Source organism: Aspergillus neoniger (assembly GCF_003184625.1).
Source record: "Aspergillus neoniger CBS 115656 unplaced genomic scaffold BO87scaffold_6, whole genome shotgun sequence".
NCBI lineage: Eukaryota > Fungi > Ascomycota > Eurotiomycetes > Eurotiales > Aspergillaceae > Aspergillus > Aspergillus neoniger.
The window spans coordinates 307216-326213 of NW_020291134.1; the positions used below are offsets into that span (position 1 = coordinate 307216).

Here is an 18998-nt window from a genome sequence, read left to right on the forward strand (position 1 = left end):
CACAATGGAAGAGCAAGCCAAAGATACATCTAGCCCAGAGCCAATTGCAATCATTGGCATGGGATGTCGTTTTGCCGGCGAAGCATCGTCTGTTGAAGGATTCTGGGACATGCTTCGCCTAGGTCGAAAGGAGCATGGGCGTGTTCCTGCTAGTCGTTATCAAGCCTCAGCCTGGGAACATCCCAGTCACGAGCGCAAAGGGGCTGTATGTTCACCAATTATGACAACCGATTACTGCTGGACTTAGTCACGGACTTACAATCCATCATTAGATCAATCACGATAGCGGCTTCTTTCTAGCCGAGGATCCATCCCGCTTCGATGCACCCTTCTTTTCCATCACGTCCAAGGAAGCTGCAGGCATGGATCCTGTTCAGCGCATCCTGCTCGAAGTGGCGTATGAAGCTTTTGAGAATGGTAACTAGATCCTTAACAAAGTCTGAGGAAATGATTAACTGAAATATGACCCCAGGAGGCGTGCCGATGGAATCACTACCCGGTAGTACTACCGGTGTCTATAGCGGATGCATGACCAATGACTACGAGCTGCTGTCAACTCGGGATATCATGGATATGCCACACAACTCGGCCACGGGTAATGGGAGAACTATGTTGGCTAACCGCCTTTCATGGTTCTTTGATCTTCGTGGTCCCAGCATCATGCTGGACACGGCCTGTTCGTCCAGCTTGACGGCGCTGCATCTGGCTACCCAGGCACTACGGGCAGGCGAATGTAGCCAGGTAAGAGAGCCTTCATATATGATCCGAGGATAATAACCGATTATTGTAGGCGCTGGTCACCGGAGCAAGTCTGATATTGCATCCGAATTTTACCCAGCGGCTGTCGTACATGCATATGCTCAGTGCCGATGGTATCAGTCACTCTTTTGATAGTAAAGCTAATGGGTATGGTAGGGGTGAGGGATTCGGTGCAATCTTGCTGAAACCCTTGTCCAAGGCCATGGCAGACGGTGACGCGATCAGAGCAATCGTTCGTGCTACTGGCTCTAATCAGGATGGACGTACTCCGGGAATCACCATGCCGAATCCAACCGCCCAGGCTGATTTGATCAGATCAACCTATTCTCAAGCTCAATTATCGATGGGAGATACGTCTTATTTTGAAGCCCATGGAACTGGGACAGCAATTGGTGTTAGTATGAAGTTCAATGTTGCGAAAAAGGTACTAAAAGCGTCATTAGGATCCTACTGAATTATCTGCCATCGGAGCAAGCTTTGGTGCCGAACGAAAGCCAGGCGATGAGCCTGTTTACGTCGGATCTGTCAAAAGCAACCTAGGACATACCGAGGGTGCTGCCGGCGTAGCCAGCATTATCAAGGTGGTTCTTTGCTTAGAAAAGGGGATGCTCGTTCCTAACGCAGGCTTCTCGAACTTGAACCCTAAGATCCGACTGGAGGAATGGAGCTTGCGCTTAAGCAACACCACCGCACCGTGGCCACCTCATCTGCCGCAACGTGCAAGCATCAACTCTTTTGGCTTTGGGGGTGCAAACGCTCATGCTATTCTTGAGAGCACAGCGCAGTACCTTGGTAAGGCGCAAACTTCGTCCGACACCACAGAAGGGATAACCCAAGTCGTTGTGGTCTCTACGCATGACCAATCTGGGTTAGACCGTACGGCGGACAAGTGGAAGAACTTCCTCGATTCAACCGCATATGGCAAAAGAAAAGGCATTTCATTGCCAAATGTTGGGACACATATCTCTCCGTCGCCTGGCTAGAACCACGCGATATATCGTTTTTGGTCTAGCGGTTAGTGCTTCGACACCAAATGTAGCACATACTATGGCTACACGGCGATCCCAGCTCCCGTTTCGCAGCTTCGCCGTGGTTGATTCGCTAGCAGAGCTACAAGATGTGATGGCCGCGGGCTTGCCTACTTTCCCTCGAGCCAGCCGTAAGAACCAGACGCACCTCGCGTTCGTTTTCACGGGTCAAGGTGCCCAGTGGCCACGTATGGGTGTCCAGCTATTAGCAAACCCAGTGTTTGCGGCCAGTATAGAACGCAGTCAGCAGGTGCTGCGGAGTTTTGACTGCCCGTGGGATTTACTCGCGGAGATCCGTGCGGATTCAACGACTAGCCGCATCAATCGACCAGATCGCAGTCAGCCCTCTTGTTGCGCTTTACAGATTGCCCTGGTAGACATGCTTCGCAGCTGGGGCGTGACTCCTAAGGCAGTGGTAGGCCATTCCAGTGGTGAAGTTGGTATGTCTCTCTCACTTTGTCCGGTTGCTCTCCACGAGATGACTTACCTGTGCTCTAGGGGCTGCCTATGCGGCCGGCTACTTGACCCACGAGGATGCCATTCGTGTCACGTATTTCCGCGGTGTGCTATCACAACGGATTGCTGAAAGTGGGAGCCGCGGTGGTATGCTCGCTGCTGGTATTTCTGCCGCTGATGTGCAGGGATATTTGCAGACCCTACCCCCGGAGTCCGTGGTAATAGCTTGTGTGAACAGCCCATCGAGTGTCACTCTTTCCGGCAACATTGACGAAATAAATCTGCTTGAGGGGCGTTTGCAAGCAGACAGTCGTTTTGCGCGCAAGCTGCGCGTAGACACTGCCTACCACTCACCGCACATGAGAGTGTTGGCTGATGACTATAAAGCAGCCATTGAATCTATTCAGCCGACCGACAGGTACAATGGATCCATAGCTATGTTCTCGTCTGTCAACAAAGAGCTCTTGCAGCCAGCAGATCTAGACGCGGCATACTGGGTGCGCAACCTGGTCAGCCCAGTTGAGTTTGCTGCGGCAGTCACCAAAATTGTTACCATGGCCGAGGTCGGTAAAGGACGAGGGAGACGGCGAGTAGTTCCAGTCAAGTGGGCAGGCTTCTTGGAAATTGGACCACATGAAGCTCTAAAGGGGCCGTTCAATCAGACCCTGCAGGAAGCCAATGCTGATTTGGCTTCCATTCCTTACAGAAGTCTAGTGCTGCGCAAGCAGAACTCTCGGCAAACCGCCCTTCAAGCTGCCGGTCTCTTGTGGTGCTTGGGCTATGCGATCGACCTAGATACAGCAAACCAAAGCTTTCTGGACGGCATAAGGCCACAAGTGAGCCGAGACCTTCCATCTTACGCATGGAACCATCAGTCCAGCTTCTGGCATGAGCCATTGGAGTCAGCCCGGCTGCGACAGCGCACAGAACCCCGTCACGACCTCCTCGGTATACCTTGGGACTACCAGAATGATCTGGAGCCGCGGTGGCGTAATTTCCTCCGGGTTTCGGAACTGCCCTGGCTTGCGGATCATGTGGTGGCTGGCTCTATAGTATATCCAGCAGCTGGCATGGTGTCCATGGTTGCAGAGGCAGCCCGTCAGCTTTCAGACACTACGAAGTGGTTAGAGGGGATTGAATTCCATGATCTTGACTTTTTCCGGGGAGTTGTAATTCCCCCAGACGAACGGGGTCTGGAAGTGGTTCTCCATGTGGCACCGCATCGCGGCATGAATGGATGGTATGAATTCGGCATTTTCTCCTTGCCTGAGAATTCATCCTGGGTCCAGCATGCGAAAGGGACCTTTGCTCCACAGTATGCTGATGAAGATGGGGTGGGATGTGCTGCAGACTGGCAGAGCACCGTACAACGAGTGCGACAGACGCAAGCTGTGGCAAAGAAGGCTGAGATCGAGGCCGTCTATGAATGGCTCTCAGAAACCGGGGGCGTCAAAGTCTGGGATCGACCTTCCGGTCTATAGCTGGCGTAGCCTTTGACTCAGGGTCTCGTCTGTACGTCACTGGAGTCGCACCAAATACCAAGCAGATGATGCCATATGAGCGTGAATCTCCATGCCTTATCCATCCCACCGCGCTGGATGCCCTCTTCCAGGCTGCCGTGTTGTCCTGCTCAGATGCCCTGACCAACCACAACGCGAATATTCCCGTGGGAGTAGAGCGTCTTTATCTCTCGACAGACTTCTCCTTGCAGGCTGGTGACCGATACGATGTGCATGTCGAGACACGCTACGAGAATGGTGTGTCACTTTCGGAATCGATCGCATCCAACCCATCCTGGCAGCAGCCGGGAGTGGTTCTGCAAGGGGTGCGATTAGGTCGCGTGCCTAAGCGGTCCGGTAACTCGACCAAAGAGGAAATCCAGCAAAGCCGGTTCTCGACGCTTCGATGGGCTGAGCATCTAGATTCTTTCTGTGGTCCAGAAGTCCGTCTATCTGGTGGACTGCAGAGCTGGATTGGCCGGGTCTGCCACACTCATGGGGATGCTCGCATCCTGGCGGTGACTACCAGAAGCACGGATCAGGTGCTTGAAGCTCTCGAGCCATATGCGCCGAAACGCAGTCATCGACCTCGACTACAACAGCTCACCATCGTTCTATCTGACCCAGACATTGCGGGATCAACTGACCAGGTCAAGGCCATTCAGGAATCTCTGGAAGGGTGTCAGGTCCTGCCAGTTGCGTCCCTGCAGGATCTAGACACGAAATTACTGGGAGAAGGCGCCTATGATGCGGTCATTGTTGATCATCCGAATGTCTGGAGAGGTAATACTGCCAAGGCCCTGCTCGACTCTTTGCTTCCTATTACTGGACCGGAATCTTGGATTGTCGCTCGAGCGACTGATGAAGAGCACGATGCAGTATTACGCAATGCAGGCCATGCAGACTGGGAAGTACAGAGCTTGATTGATGATACTGACTATCTTCTCCTTCGCCGTCAACATGCTCCGGTAAAGTTGGAGCCAACAGTCTACATCTTGAGCAGCGCAGCGAATGAGTCGGTTGGTCCTCTTTTGCATGAGCTGGATGGCGTCGTGGGCAACCTCGGCTCTAAGATTGAGCTGGTAGATATTGATAAGGCTTCAGAGCTGAAAGATAAAACCATCATATCACTGCTCGAGCTGCAGCGTCCGTGGATAACGAACTGGGCGTCAAATGAGATCTCACGCTTTCGGTCCTTGTTGGAAGCAAAGTGTCTCCTCTGGGTGTCGCAGTGCCCGGAGCACGAGGCATCTGGCTATGCAGGCTTCGGGGCTACGACGGGACTTTTGCGGACCGTACGCAATGAGAACGCCCGTATCATGCTGCCTCAATTGCTTGTTTCCGAAAAGGAGAATGATCCTCATATTCTGGCGCGCAAAATTGCACACGTGTTGCAGCTAACATTGCAGCCCCAATCACGGCCGCATGACTGGGAATTCTATGTGCAAGACAATCGTCTGCTTGTTCCGCGAACCGTCGCGACTGCTCCAGTGGATGAATGCATGGATACGCTCTTACATGGACCGCGTCCTATCATGGCAGAGCTCGCACAAGACTCGAGACCGCTGCAATTCTGTAATAAGTCGCAGGATATCAGTGATTTCCAGTGGGAGCTGGACGACCGGTTGAATACAGCTTTAGCCGATGATCTAGTTGAGGTTCAACTACACAAGATCTCCATCTGTGAGCCCACCGGCAAAGGTGGCATCTCCCCAGAGGCACGTACAGCGGCCATCGAAGCAGTCGGAGTGGTCCGCCAGGTTGGGGCATCTATCGGCTCAGCATTCCAAGTGGGAGATGAAGTCTTGTGTGCCATCCCCAGTGATGCGTGGTCCAGTGCTTTAGCCACCCATGCTCGCCTTCCAGCAAGTGCCATCTGGCATTCGCCATCACGTCAGGATCAGGCAAAGTCGGTTTCCATGCCAGTGGCGTTTGCAGCTGCCTATACCAGCCTGTTTGGCAGCTTCGGGGCTTCTGCTTCGTCGGTTCTCATAGTTGGTTCAAATAGCCAGACCTTGCGCGCCACAGTTGACTGTGCTCTGGCTGCTGGCATGCAGGTGTACGTGGCGGTCAATGGCGAGAATAATCTCAAGGAGATGCGCTCCAAGTTTGCTGGATTGCATGAAAGAATTATTCCCATTCATAGGGAGCTTGATACAACCGTCAAACGGCTGACTGGGGGCAAGGGGGTAGAGCTCAGCGTTTGCTGCCTGGGAGGTTCTGTCAGTCGACTTGCGGCGCGTTGCTTGTCTTACAGCGGCAGGCTGGTGGATCTTAGCGAGGAGCTGAACCTAGCTGCTCTACCTCAGACATTCGTTGACCGCGGATGCACTGTCAGCTCTGTAAGGTTATCGAGGATGCTCCGCGAAGCTCCCCGCCAGCTGCAGGCCAACTTCCATCGTGCAGTTGATCTTCTTGGATCAGACGCCCTCGCCAGGGTCCAATCTTATCCTTCCTTCCCGGTTTCCCGGGTCGCAGATGCTGTTGCGCATGCACGCGACAGCGGTACCCGTGTGGTTATCGATCTTCAGGCTCCAGGCAAGGTGCCAATTGTGCCAGCCCTCCCAGATCCTGCCCCTCTGCCTGCGGAAAATACCTACATTCTAGTCGGTGGGCTGGGCACTCTCGGGATTGCAATAGCCAATACGCTTGCCAACTGCGGCGCCCGTCATCTTGTCTTCTTGAGCCGCTCTGGGGCTGTTCGGGAGACACAGCAGATTACACTGAAAGAGCTTCAAGACCGAGGTGTGCAAACCGATATCGTGCAATGCAACGCTGCCAGCCGGGATGAGGTGCAAAGTCTGTTGACCCGAGCTGAAGAAAGTCGCTGGCGCATTCGTGGTATCGTGCAATGTGCAACTGTTCTCAAGGTAAGTCAGATCACAACCAACCATCTTTCCTCAAAAGCTAAGCTTCATCTTCTTAACAGGACGGTATGTTTGAGCATATGGATTTCGACGCGTGGAAGCAATCCACCGAGCCCAAGATCCAGGGGACATGGAACCTCCACGAGGCGTTCTCCTCCACCCCGCTAGACTTCTTCGTGACACTGTCATCAGTAGCCAGTATAACCGGAAACATGGGCCAGGCCAACTACGCAGCCGGAAACGGGTACATGGACGCGCTGATGACCTGGCGACGCAAACACCACCTACCAGGACACAGCATCAACATCGGCCTAGTCCCAGACGCCAGCGGACTGGGCGACGTAGCCGAAACACCCGAGCAGCGACGCCAGCGATACCGACACCTAGAGGGTACCGAGATACTGCAGCATGAGGTTCAAACTCTGCTTCGCGTGATCGTCCAGAAAGTCACCCCGGTCCCGGCACAAGTCATCGCGGGGCTAACGGACACGCTACCGCGCACCGACGGGGCAACTTCCTGGCAATTCGATCGCAAATTCGATCACCGCATTCAAGTTCTTGCTGATGAGGAGGCAGGAGCTGGTGTGGTCAAGACCAGCACGTTGCTGAAGAAGGCGGAGTCGGTGGATGAGGCGGTGCGCGTCGTGAATCAAGCACTGCAGGAGTATTTGGCCAGGGCGATGGCGTCGTCGGCGGAGGCTATCGATTTGGAGTTGCCTTTCTCGGCGTTGGGTGGTGAGTATCATACCTGTATATGTTTCGTTATAGGCTTTTACTGACGGTAGGGGTTTTAGTTGACTCGCTCAAAGCCGCGGAGGTTCAGAACTGGGTTAGTCCGAGATGGGCGCGGAGTTGTCCTCGTTTGAGTTTATTGGGGCACAGCCGGTGAGAGTGTTGGCAGAGAAGATTGCCACGCTGAGCTCGTTTGTTACTGTTACGTAGATTGCGTAGATTGGCTCCTTGTTCAATATTGAAGTTGCAGCAGGCTATATAGGATAGATTGTCAACATATGATTGCTATAAAACACCCCAATGAAACAGACTGCCGATTAGTATAACCGCTATATATATAAATCAAAGTCTATTGAAGCAAAATCCCAACAATCCACCATCTAATTATCCCCCAACATTGAACATCCTCGCAAACTGCGTAGCCGCGGCCCTGCGCTTATTCGCAATATCCAAGAACACATCCTTAGGCCCAATACCTCCCACGATGATTTCGTCCTTTCCTTCCACTAGACCCTGGAATGCCTCATCCGTGAATTTCTCCAGGAGCATACCGACTTTACGCCCTTCTTCACCCATGAAATCGTGGAGTTCGGCTGCAGGGATAGTCAGTCAAACAAATATATATTTTTAGACGAATAGATGAGGAAGACAGTAGAAGTACTACTATGAAATGGATATGGACAAACTCACATTGCACCGCCGGCGGCGACACCTCAATAACCTTCACTTCGGTCTTACGCAACTGATCCCGCAGACAGATAATGAAGGCGCCCAGGGCGGCCTTGGAGGAAGAGTATGCGGGCATCCAGGTTGCGGGGACGATGGCGATGTTGGATGTGGTGCTATACATGATGATCATTGATCAGTATATACTGTCATCTCTGATAGTATATATATATATATATTTGGATATTGTGGAATGGCACGCACTAAATCAAGCTTGTATCTCCCCCTTTCCTGGTAAGATATGGCAAAAAGGCATGCGTCAACGCAACATAACTGGTAAAGTTTACGTGCATTTGCTTGTTGAAGCTGGATAGGTCGAATTTCTCGGGGTCGGTCATGTCGGTGGGGAGCATGATGCCGGCGTTGAGGAAGATGCTGTCGATTGTGGGGGATTTGGTCATCAGCCTATCATGAGAATAACTTTAGTATTCATTGTTGGTTGTAGATGTAGATAAAGTATCTGTAGTAGGCACTTACTCAGCAGCAAACCCAGGAATCTTATCCAAATCACTGATATCAAACTGCACCGCATTGGCCTTGTCTTCGCCGTGCTCTTGCACGAACTCGTCGAGGCGCTCTTTGCGTCGTCCGACGACTGTGACTTTGGCTCCGGATTGCACGAAGCGTGATGCGAGAGCTCGTCCGATGCCAGCAGTGGCGCCGATGATGAGGATGTGCTTGTATGGGAAGGACATTGTGCTTTGGGTAGTTGCTCTGGATTGAGTTGATTTGTGGTTAAACTTGTATTGGATATGTTGAACTGCATCATTATAGCTCTTATATACTTCAGCAGATCGAGTAGTAGTGATTGGTAGAACCGGACAGCGGAGTCGGTGGGCCGAAGCTCGATCTCCGGGGATTTAGATTAGAGTGTATGTGTGGCTGTCGGCCTCCGAACTTAAAGCCGGGATGGACGGACTTCCTCGGATTTATGGATAGCTTCATCTGGAAGAGGTCGGAGATCGAGTATTAACTTGTATGATATTGAGGATATACGACTTTACGGGTTTATGCTGTTAGTCTAGTTTGTGCATGTTGTGCGCAAGATGTGATCACTGCTACTGTCAACACCATTAATTTGTATACAGAACTGCAGTTATACTTCCAGTAGCCCTACGCCGAGACTCAGTTATAGAATGTTCATCCCAGCACACTCTACATTACTTGAGACCTCTGCCTCACTCTAAGTCTTGTAAAATGCTCAATCTCACACATCTACTAACACAACACATTACCCCTGTAGCCAAACCCCTTTTCTAAGAAACAGTAGCCATCACGTGGCGTAGTGCCAGCTGCGTGAATAAAAAATCCACTGATGTCCCAGAAGAGGCAACGCGTCTCGCTTGTCAACGCGTTGTATACAACAGGTAGTGAGGGCCTTATCTTTCTCGCACAAACACAGCACCTTCTACCTCTTCATCATCATCTTCTTCTACAAGGTGAAATCGCTGATTATCTCATCTTTCATCTCATTTCTCATCTCGCTTTCTGCATACACTTCCATCATAAACTATCTCCCTATCCATCATTGGCATACAGATAGTCAATCATCATGGATAGTGCATTCCCTCAGCGTCCCTCCTTCGTGAAATACGGCCCATACACCTACGATGACTATGGAGTCACCGTAGCCAGTATTCCCAGAGCCTCATCTCTGATTCTGGACACGCTGTTCCCCGTGAAACCGGTCACTGCACCCAGCAGACGGCCTGTGAAGCGTTGGATAGCTGCCCAGCTTCAGCATTTCGGCATCCCCTATGAGCCTTCTAATACTGTTGCTCAGCTGTTGGCTCTGCTCGAGAAAGAATACAGAGACGGACACGTATACACTCCCCTTCATCTTCATCCTCAATCCTTAAAAACAAAAGCTGACCAAAGACGAACCAGTGCAAGTATGACTCGCCTTCGGTCCTCCTCCTCGAGAAAACCCTGTACGACATGTACCAAGCCGTGCAGGAGGACTATCAGCAGCAAAAGGCTGACTGGCGGGTGAAGAAGTTCGCTCGTCAGGTCACTCCCTCCGACGAAGCTCTGTTCGACCCTTCTCTCTTCATGGCCAAGTACTTCCTCGACAGGGAAGACAGCGTGCCCGACAAGAGCAAGCAGTCAAAGGCCATTGTCCTGCACAATGTGTACAACCAGCAGTTCGTGAGCATTGCTCTTTCCATCCCCGGTCTGAGCTTCCAGATCAGTCACCCGGCCACCGTCATCGGATGGGCAGACTCCTTCGAAGAAGGCTTGGATGCAGGCTTCGCCAGTCTGGCAGTCAACCACATCAAGGAATATGTGCCGACCTTCGAAGCGAACTTTGACCACCGCCGCTTCCTGAAGAAGTACTTCCTCTCGCTTGACTACCCCTTTGAGATGGGTGTCCCCGCTCATGACAGAACCCTGGAGCCCGTGCAGCTCATGCCACAGCTGTATTTCGACGTGCGTGAGAAACTCAGAAAAGCCGTGGCCAATATCAACGGCCTCTTGATTGCCACTACCCCGGGCCGCGGCGGTACCTGGACACTTCTGACCTGGAGCGAGCACGCCGAGAAACTCACCGGTGTAGTCGCCAAGATCCACGCCGCCGGTATGAACGAGAAGTTGTACGACGATACTATCATCGCTCAGGTGTGGCAGACCAAGCTCAGTCGCCACAACCTGTTCAAGCAGCTCGTGAACCCCAATAACATCACTCCATTGAGATTGGGCAACCTCCAAGGCCAATATGTCATCCGCTGCAACGTCATCGACCCCTGGGGCTACGAGGACTTCTCTCTCGACATCAACGCACCCCGTCGCAACGATCCCGCCGCGCGCGCCACCTTCTCTCTCGGAAAACTGCAGGGAGCTATGATCCTCGCTCTGGACTGCGAAAAAGTCGACCAGATGCGCAAAATGCTGGACAAGAAAAGCACTACCCAGAATCACACTCCTGAGTCCGATGATGACGATGATTGGGAGAAGGTCCCGCACCTGACCGTCCACCGATTCAGAAACGACAATGTCAAGTGGCGCGTCTACCTCCAGTACGCTGGTACCTGCAACGGTCTGAACCAGGTCGACGAACACAACGAGCAGGTCGGATACATTGACTTCAACGTCGACCCTGAGCGAAGCGACGACGATGAGAAAGCCGTGGGATATGGTCTTGCCTACGGCCGCGGTTATATCGTTGGTCCGAAGTATATGACTTCGCGCAGGAGTGAGAAGGGCGAGATGCTCCCCATTGAGGTCTTCAAGTGGACTGGCGAAACCGTGAGAGTGGCGGCCCCTTGGAATGCCTTCAACTTCTGGGGTGGATTTGAGGCTCGCTTCAGAGTTTGTGAGAGAGCTATGACTATGACCAAGGGGTATGAGCTTTAGCTGCCTCTTTCTATCTTTCTCTCCCATTGTGATGGTGATGATGTGAGATCCGGTTCGAGTTGAGTGTTTCTTACCTTGTTTTTTTCTGATTTTGTTTGTTTAATCTGTTTTCGCTTTTTTCCTATATTTCCCCGTTTGTTTGTTCTTTCATTGTGTATTCAAGTGTTTTTCCCTTGTTTTTCTTAGATGTTTGTGTGTCTGTTCTGCTTTTATTATGAAATGTGTGTGAAAAGAAAAAGTGAGCTGATGGATGGCGTCGGCGGTGTTTGGGTCTTGTTTCTTTCTTTTTTTCTTCATTTTCATTCTTCATGTGCGAGTATACCCCGGGATGGAGTTACTTCTTTTTTTTTTTTTTTTTTCCTTCGTTTCTTCTTAACGAGTTTACGAGCCATGATGAAAAGCCTCGGTGTTGACTGAGAGTAAGGTGGATGAGATGGCTGATTTCTTTTCTTTCAAACTAACGGGATAAGATGAGATACGATAAATTGATGGGGGACGAAAAACAGAATCGAAATGTATGATAGCTATCTCAGATAATGTGTCACCGACTTTACTTACTTACTTGAGTGACAAGTTAATGCAATTCATTGAATTGAGAAATTAGTGCGTTTGCATTACTTACCTGGTCGGATGTACGAGGTTCCGGTACTCTGTCTTCATCTCTTCTGCATTTGCATTTCATATGGGAACTGATTCAGTTCGATTCAATGAAGGCAGCAGCAACACGCGGATAGTAGCTAGCTCGCTAAGTACACCTACAAACCTAACCACTATCAGGCCACGGTAAGATAGACAGAATAAGAAGCCATATAAATCAACCACACACCTCAATCAATGAAATGCGTAAAGGATATCAATTCAACAACATCTGCCTAAGACCACTAACTACTACATCATGCCTAAAAAATGGTACAAAATCACCGGTAGAATGACGCGGGGTTAGATACGTCCGTTTGAGACGGGTTATACGCCTGGTATCCTCCTCCGGCGTTCAGAGCAGGATAGGGCGTTGGCGTTGTGGATGTACCTGGGACAGGCGGCGGCTGGTGCATAGGCGGCGGTTGGTGTGAAGGGTAAGGAGGCTGTGCTTGGTGGGCAGGAGGGGGTCTGGAGGCATCTTCAGGAGCGTAGCCTGAAGCAGGGTACTCCGGGTGCGGTTGTTGTTGCTGCTGCGGCTGCGGCTGCTGCTGTTGCTGTTGCTGTTGGAAATGCTGCTGCACTGCGGCGGGGACCTGCACGGCGCCGGGGTATGGTGGTCTCTGGCTGGCGGGATGCTCGACGGGGGAATCGTAGACGGATGTGCCGAGTTCTTGGGGGTTCTCGTATGTGGATTCCGGACGGTGGTACACGGGCTGGTAGGACTCCGAGGAGGGCTGGCGCTGCTGCGGCGGCGGCTGCTGTGGCTGCTGATACGGGGCGCCAGCAGGTGGTGTCTGACGGGGATCGGGCGATTGTGAAGGGGGAGGATATGCGTGTGCTTGGTCTGCGCCGTAGAATGCTGGCGCGTTGACCGGAGGCGCTTGTGATTCTGCTAGATGTTAGACAAGCTGTGAGTGTGAGGGTGTCCATGCGGTACTCACCTTGAGGACGGGGACTGAAGTAGCGTTGAGGATCAGCCTGTGGCGGATCTTGAGGATATCCCACAGGGGCGGCACCAGGATAGCCGTAAGGAGGTTGAGCCGGTCGGCCATATTGGGGTTGTGCGGGGTGCGCCATGGACGCCTCCAGCAGAGACTCGTAATCCCTTCGCGCCTTAATAAACTTTTCATTGAGCTGTGTGAACTCGTCTGCAGAGTATTAGCGGAGAGGAAGGATAGAAAAAGAGTTAGAGTGTCGGAAGCTTACCCTTCTTCTGCGAGTACTTCCCAATGAGCTCAATCAGCTTGGGGCGAATGGCCAATGTGGAGTGGTACAATGCCGTGATTTCTTCATTGTCCTGCACATTCAGCTCGGAGCTGCGAGTGCTCAGAAGGGTCAACAACTTCTCAACGTTCTTGATCTGACCAAACACATCGGCTTCCATTTGAGCTTCCCGCTGCAACTCCTCCACCGTCGGGTCAGGGAGTTTCTCGACGTAGTTGAGAGGAAAGATGCCGGTCTGGCCTCTCAAGGAACCCTTCCACCAATCCTTGTAGACAGACTCGAGGACAGCGATGACATCTCCCTTGCGGAATTGCAGTTCACCGGGTTCTGAAGGCTGAAAGTCGAACAAGGCTCTAACGCGCGAAACTGTGGCGGCAGAAGTACCCGAGGGGACGGCCTGGGACGTGGCAGCAGGTGTCTGGTTCTGGTTGACTGGAGCAGCACTGGAGCTGGCTTCGGGCTGTGGAGCAGGGGCAATCGTGGCCTTTTCTCTTATCGACAGTGCAAGGGCCATTTGCAGCTCCTCCTCTTCCTTTTGGCGATCTGAATCGGTGATTTCCCGCTTTCCAGGCTTCGACGGAGGCTGCAGGTTCGGGTCTAAAATAGTGAGCTTCTCTCCACTATCCATAACTGCTGAAGATCTTACTCTGGGTCTTAAGCTTCATGTATGCTTGTTCCATGATTCCGAAATCCGGGTTACTGGCGAACATCTCCGTCCATTCCTGCATGCGTTCTAGGATCTTCGACTTGACCTGTTGGTGGGTGTTCTGCTCGGTATAAGTGCGATGCTCTTCGTCGGTAGAAGCCCAACTCACTCTATCATTCGCTAGACGTAGCAGAGCATCGGTGAAGCTCCTAGATGCAAGCTCGCGATGAATCTTGGGACCGCAGTTCTGAGCGAGGGCGTTCGCCAACTATAGCCGTATCAGTACACGTAAGCCCCCAAGCCCGGAGATGCCACAGTATCCAGCACGAACCTCCAAAGTATAAAGCTGCACATTGGCGTTTCTGTGCGCAAGTCTCTTTATCATAGCGGCGACGGCATCTTTCGCTCTAGAAACAAATCCATTGTCAGAATGACGTGCACCGGAAAGGACAACCAGCGGCGAAGCATACCCTGACTCCTCGGCACCAACTTTATCGCAGACATCCTAAACACCAAGAGCTCCAGTCAGATATATATCATTCGGCCAGTGAACGGCAGGTAAATCAATCTGGGTTTGCGTACCAGGATGTATTCCCAGTTCTCGGAAGTCAGGTTCTCGTCGGTCGCCTTGGCTATACCAGATCGCTCAGATTAGCAACACGTAAGGGATGGTAGAGCTGCACAGTATGCAAATGGAGAAGGGCCGTCTCGTACCGACTGCATCGTCAAAGGCATTTTGCTGTGCGCGAAACATCACGGGGTTGTATCTCCGAGCGCCCGGGACAATGACTGTGTTGCAACTCGAAGTATTATTTCACGCGAACGAGTTGATTCAGATACTGCTGTATGGCAGACAGCACAAGATATGGTATGTTCAAGGAAACTGCTCGAGTAATGCAAGTCGGGTCGTCCTTGTTGTAGGATCGATGGTTCACTGTTTCCAGGCCGCGAGATGACACCCGATGCGGGGGGACACTGCGGTCAGCGGGAGCCGAAGTAAACGAGGTCGGGATCAATTGAGGCGCTCGCGGGTTAAGATCCCTTGGAGACGGGGAATTCCACCAGGACTGGTTATCGGGCCACAACGAAGGACAGGGAGGAGAGATAGCAACTGGATAGTCAAGGAGAAAGGGAAAGACAGGCTGCCACCTGATGCTCAGCAGGTGATCGCGGCGACGGAGAGCAGCGCCTCTGACGCTGACTGGCCGCGCTACGCCCGATTAAGCGAGACCCGCCCCTTTCTGGACTAGTGGGGCACTGCCTTTATTGAAGTTGGCAGGCAATGACGATATTCGATACTCTACTTTCTACTTAAAACAACTAGTCGGTATTGACTGTGATAAAGATATACCCCGGGTGATTCCTGATGATTGATCGAAAGGTAATAAAAGTCACATCATGGTCTTCACGATAAAAATAACAAAGAATATGAATCATGACCATCCCTCACACATAAGCAATAGCCCCATGGCACTTAAAGATCCCTCTATATCAATGTAACCGCTCAAATAATAATCGTCAACTCAAGAACAAGACAGACAAAAGCTCCACACTTTTGTTCTTTTTTTGTCGTCAAAACAGTCGGGAAAATGCCTCATAAATCATCAAGAATATCGGTCGCTGGAAGAGATGGAGATGGGAAACAACCCAACAGCTGCAAGACAAGTAACAATAAGATGGGGGCTGGCCACCACGCCGGCCACCGGCGCCCGTTCATTATATGAAGCTTCAAGCTTCCTCTTGAGCTTCGGCTCCATGGCAACAATAAACACTCACAAACGACAATATTGACAATAGCTGGACGGATAGCCCCAGGAGATTGTACAGGCTTCTTCACTCGCTCAAAAGCCAACGTCGAAAGAAAGGATCTTGCAGAGAAAACTCGTCAAAAAGGAAGGATATTTCCGCAGGTGATAAGTGGCCAGCGACTCAAGATCAAGCGAAGCAAAGTAAAGGAAAACGGATAGACAAATCATGATCCGGATGAGGTCATCGCCTTCTAGACATTCACAGGAGATGCGAAACCGCCAACACGAGAAGTTGCGAGCAAGGGTCTGCCATATGCAATGCCAGCGTCTTTGTCCAGCAAATATGAAACATCAGGGGTAATGGGTATCTGAGAGAGAAGACAGAAGACATCGTAGTATATAGTAACAGTTCAAAGTGACGGCACTTAGGCGCCTCCCTTTTGAGCTTTTTCCTGGGCTCTGCTGGCCCGCGCAGCCTTGACAAGGGGCGAGAGATGGTTCAGTGGCGCACAAAGAGACATGAAAGGATGCTGATCGAGCAGTCAGTAATGATTTATGATGGAATTTGCCGATGTGACATACCTTGAGCAAGTCATGCGCCGAAGCTCGCTTCTCAGGATCCACCTTCAGAGCAAGGTGCAGGAAATCACGGAAGACGGGCGACAAGTTGTGCTCGTCTTTGATGGTAGGCGTGCCGTTGGTGGCGATCAAATACAGGGCCCTCAGGGGCGATTCCGTAAGATAAGGAGGCTCACCCTCGATCATCTCGATGGCCATGATACCCAGACTCCAGATATCAACCTTACGGCCATACTCCTTTCGAGTAACGACTTCAGGGGCCATCCAATACGGTGTACCGACCATGGTGTTTCGCTTATTGTGCGAGTCATTGATTTGGGCACAGAAACCGAAATCGGCTATTCCACGTCAGAAAATGAACACTCGGGGCATCGCGAAGGCAGCTTACTTAGTTTGATATTTCCCTCCATTGAGAGAAGAATGTTGTCCGACTTGATATCACGGTGAATAACACCCTTCGAGTGAAGGTGCTGTAAACCACTCAAAGTCTAGTAAAGGTCAGTGGGATGCGATATAGATGCGACGAAGCAAAGCTTACCTCTCTGCAGACAGCCGCAATTTGGCCCTCGCTCATGATGTTGAAAGTAACCACATCAGTCAAACTGCCACCCTCCATGTATTCCATCACTACCCAGAGGTCCAGACCATGGAGGTAGCTGTCCAAGAAGTTGACAATATTCTTGTGCTTGCTGTCCTTCATAACCAGAATCTCATTGATGATCAGATCCTTCTTGGGTTGCAAGTCCAGGTTCATTTGTTTAATAGCAACACACTTGTTGGTGTTGTTCTCGTAGGCAGTAAAAACACCACCAGACGCACCCTGGCCGATTTTGTTGAGGTGGTGGTACAGCCTAGTAGGGTCCCCGGGCGTACAGATGGCAAGGAGTCGCGACCTGATATCCATCGCATTACTCTGGCGAGGTCGCTGTCGGGGGCGAGCTGCAGGAGCGGCGCGTGCAGCCTCGTCCACCGGGGAGACATGTTGTGGTGGGCTCTGGACCGGAGCTTGCTTCTGTTCCTGGCGAGTAGGCGGTTGTTGACGCTGACTGCGGCTACGGTCGAGTTGGATAGTAGCAATCGCCTGCTGGGCCGCGGCCATGGCTTGCTCCTGCTTCTGCTGGTATTGAGCCGGCGTAGGCACATTGTGGGTCGGCCATGGTACGGGCGTACCATTTGCTCTGGAGTTCGACCTGCTCAACTGAGGCTTAGGTTCAGGCTGCAAGGGCTCCGTTTCCGGGATGGGAGGCGTGTCGAACTGCGGAGGAGAATAGGCCTCCTGGGGTGGACGTGCGGGCGCAGCACTGTATGATCCCGCGGTTGGTGGCTGAGGTGCAGGCCGAGCCGATGTGATATTGGCAGGGGTCGGAGGTTTTGGCGGTGCTCGATTGGGGACAAAGCCGCCCACCGCTGGGGTTGCCGCCGAAGGCCCACGAGGAATAGGAGGCGGCGCACGTGGGTTTTCGAAGCTACCCTCATGATTCTGTGGAAAGCGAGGACTCGTCGGAGGAGATGTCCGAGCTGAAGTAGGGCCATAGGACCCGGCACCGCCAGCACTAGTCTGTCCTCCGGAGATGGGGCTGGACATCGACTGCGGCTGAGGATAAGCGTGGTCAAACTTGTGCCACACTTCGTCATCGCCTTGAGCATTCTTCTCGTAGAACCTCATGATATCAACCATCGTCTGCGGGTGTTCCTCCTGCTCCTTTTTCGAGATACCGTTTTCCTGCAGCAGCCGTTGCCATTCCTTCGGGAGGCCAGTGAACTGACCGGTCTGATTGTCATAGCCAACATGCGTAACGTGCACCGGATTCTCTGGGGCGGAGATTTTGATGCCTCGGGGGGAGCCTAGCATGCTATTGACGAAGCTGGAGAAACTGCTCTTCTTGCTCCTGCCTCCGCCAAATGGGCGCGAGCCAACACCACCTGCCCCGTCATCGGATAAACGTTTCGGATTCGCCGGGCGATCATTGTCAGTATTCCTGTGCACGAATGTCTCCATCCGGTTCTGTAGAGCCGTGAAGCTGGCAGACTGTCTCAATCCTCGGGAGTCCGGGCTGGTGGCCGATCGGAGGTTAGGGGATTTTTGGGGGACGGTCTCGGTGGTATTTTCTTGCAATGAACTGAGCATGCCCCGGCTGTCAAACGGGGGTCCGATCAATTCATCTGAGCTTTGCTCGGTGAGAGAGAAACGACCCGAGTGGGGAGGGCGGGATTTGGAGGGGTTGTTGGTGTTCGAGAAGTATCCAGGTTGGTTGCCAGCGAGCACCGGAGACGGGCCGCCGCTATTCTGCTCGAGGGAGGATGAAGAAGATCCGTAGGCGTTGGATCTCGTCCTCGAGTGCTCACGACTCCCACCGGTGGAGGAACGGGGGTAGACGGGCGCTGAAGGGTGCCGCTTTAGTGACGTGTTGCTCTGCTGGCTCTTGAGGATGCGGGAGCTGAAACTCGGAGGATCCTTGTGAAGCTTGCTAGACGACCGTCGAAATTTTAGGGAAGAGAAACTATCGTGATTCATGACGTGCAAGATTTAGGGGGAGAGTGGGTTTTGGGGGGTGCGTGGAGGGACAGGTCGGCCGACTGGCAGCAGCAGCAGCACCAGCAGCGCAGCAGCACCAGCAGGGTTGAGCGACTGGCGGATGAATGGTTTGATTGGAGGGAGGGGGGGAAGAAAGCCACCGGGTGAGGCGGTGCGCAATGCAGCAGTAGTCCCTACCGTCCGTTTCGACGATAGGGTGGACGAA

General features: G+C 52.3%; 5 protein-coding genes across 5 annotated transcripts; 2 read left to right on the forward strand and 3 right to left on the reverse strand.

Annotated features, from left to right (window-relative positions):
• Positions 1 to 4: 4 nt before the first annotated feature.
• On the forward strand, positions 5 to 7662 carry BO87DRAFT_413454 (type I polyketide synthase; the record flags this gene model as incomplete). The annotated part of the gene is made up of 11 exons (XM_025626571.1): positions 5 to 205; positions 273 to 417; positions 473 to 741; positions 791 to 1157; positions 1231 to 1551; positions 1799 to 2227; positions 2286 to 3716; positions 3746 to 6612; positions 6672 to 7344; positions 7404 to 7438; positions 7651 to 7662. The coding sequence occupies 11 exons, from the start codon at positions 5 to 7 to the stop codon at positions 7660 to 7662; spliced, it is 6750 nt and encodes a 2249-aa protein (XP_025482826.1).
• Positions 7663 to 7725: 63 nt separating this feature from the next.
• Positions 7726 to 8762, reverse strand: BO87DRAFT_456411 (oxidoreductase, short-chain dehydrogenase/reductase family; the record flags this gene model as incomplete). Its single annotated transcript, XM_025628723.1, has 4 exons — positions 7726 to 7934; positions 8032 to 8183; positions 8272 to 8472; positions 8545 to 8762. The coding sequence occupies 4 exons, from the start codon at positions 8760 to 8762 to the stop codon at positions 7726 to 7728; spliced, it is 780 nt and encodes a 259-aa protein (XP_025482827.1).
• An 857-nt stretch (positions 8763 to 9619) lies between these two features.
• BO87DRAFT_450372 (uncharacterized protein) lies at positions 9620 to 11421 on the forward strand (the record flags this gene model as incomplete). Its single annotated transcript, XM_025628414.1, has 2 exons — positions 9620 to 9889; positions 9955 to 11421. The coding sequence occupies 2 exons, from the start codon at positions 9620 to 9622 to the stop codon at positions 11419 to 11421; spliced, it is 1737 nt and encodes a 578-aa protein (XP_025482828.1).
• Positions 11422 to 12118: 697 nt separating this feature from the next.
• Positions 12119 to 15070, reverse strand: BO87DRAFT_328208 (ESCRT-0 subunit protein HSE1). The gene is made up of 8 exons (XM_025620209.1): positions 14645 to 15070; positions 14513 to 14562; positions 14401 to 14435; positions 14262 to 14337; positions 13931 to 14198; positions 13267 to 13881; positions 13002 to 13208; positions 12119 to 12949 (listed from the first exon to the last, which is right to left on the reverse strand). Exons 1-8 carry the CDS (start codon positions 14682 to 14684, stop codon positions 12339 to 12341), a joined length of 1902 nt encoding a protein of 633 aa, XP_025482829.1. The 5' UTR covers positions 14685 to 15070; the 3' UTR covers positions 12119 to 12338.
• A 1033-nt stretch (positions 15071 to 16103) lies between these two features.
• pakA (mitogen-activated protein kinase kinase kinase kinase STE20) lies at positions 16104 to 18772 on the reverse strand (the record flags this gene model as incomplete). The annotated part of the gene is made up of 4 exons (XM_025619167.1): positions 16104 to 16208; positions 16261 to 16595; positions 16646 to 16745; positions 16796 to 18772. The coding sequence occupies 4 exons, from the start codon at positions 18770 to 18772 to the stop codon at positions 16104 to 16106; spliced, it is 2517 nt and encodes an 838-aa protein (XP_025482830.1).
• Positions 18773 to 18998: the final 226 nt, after the last annotated feature.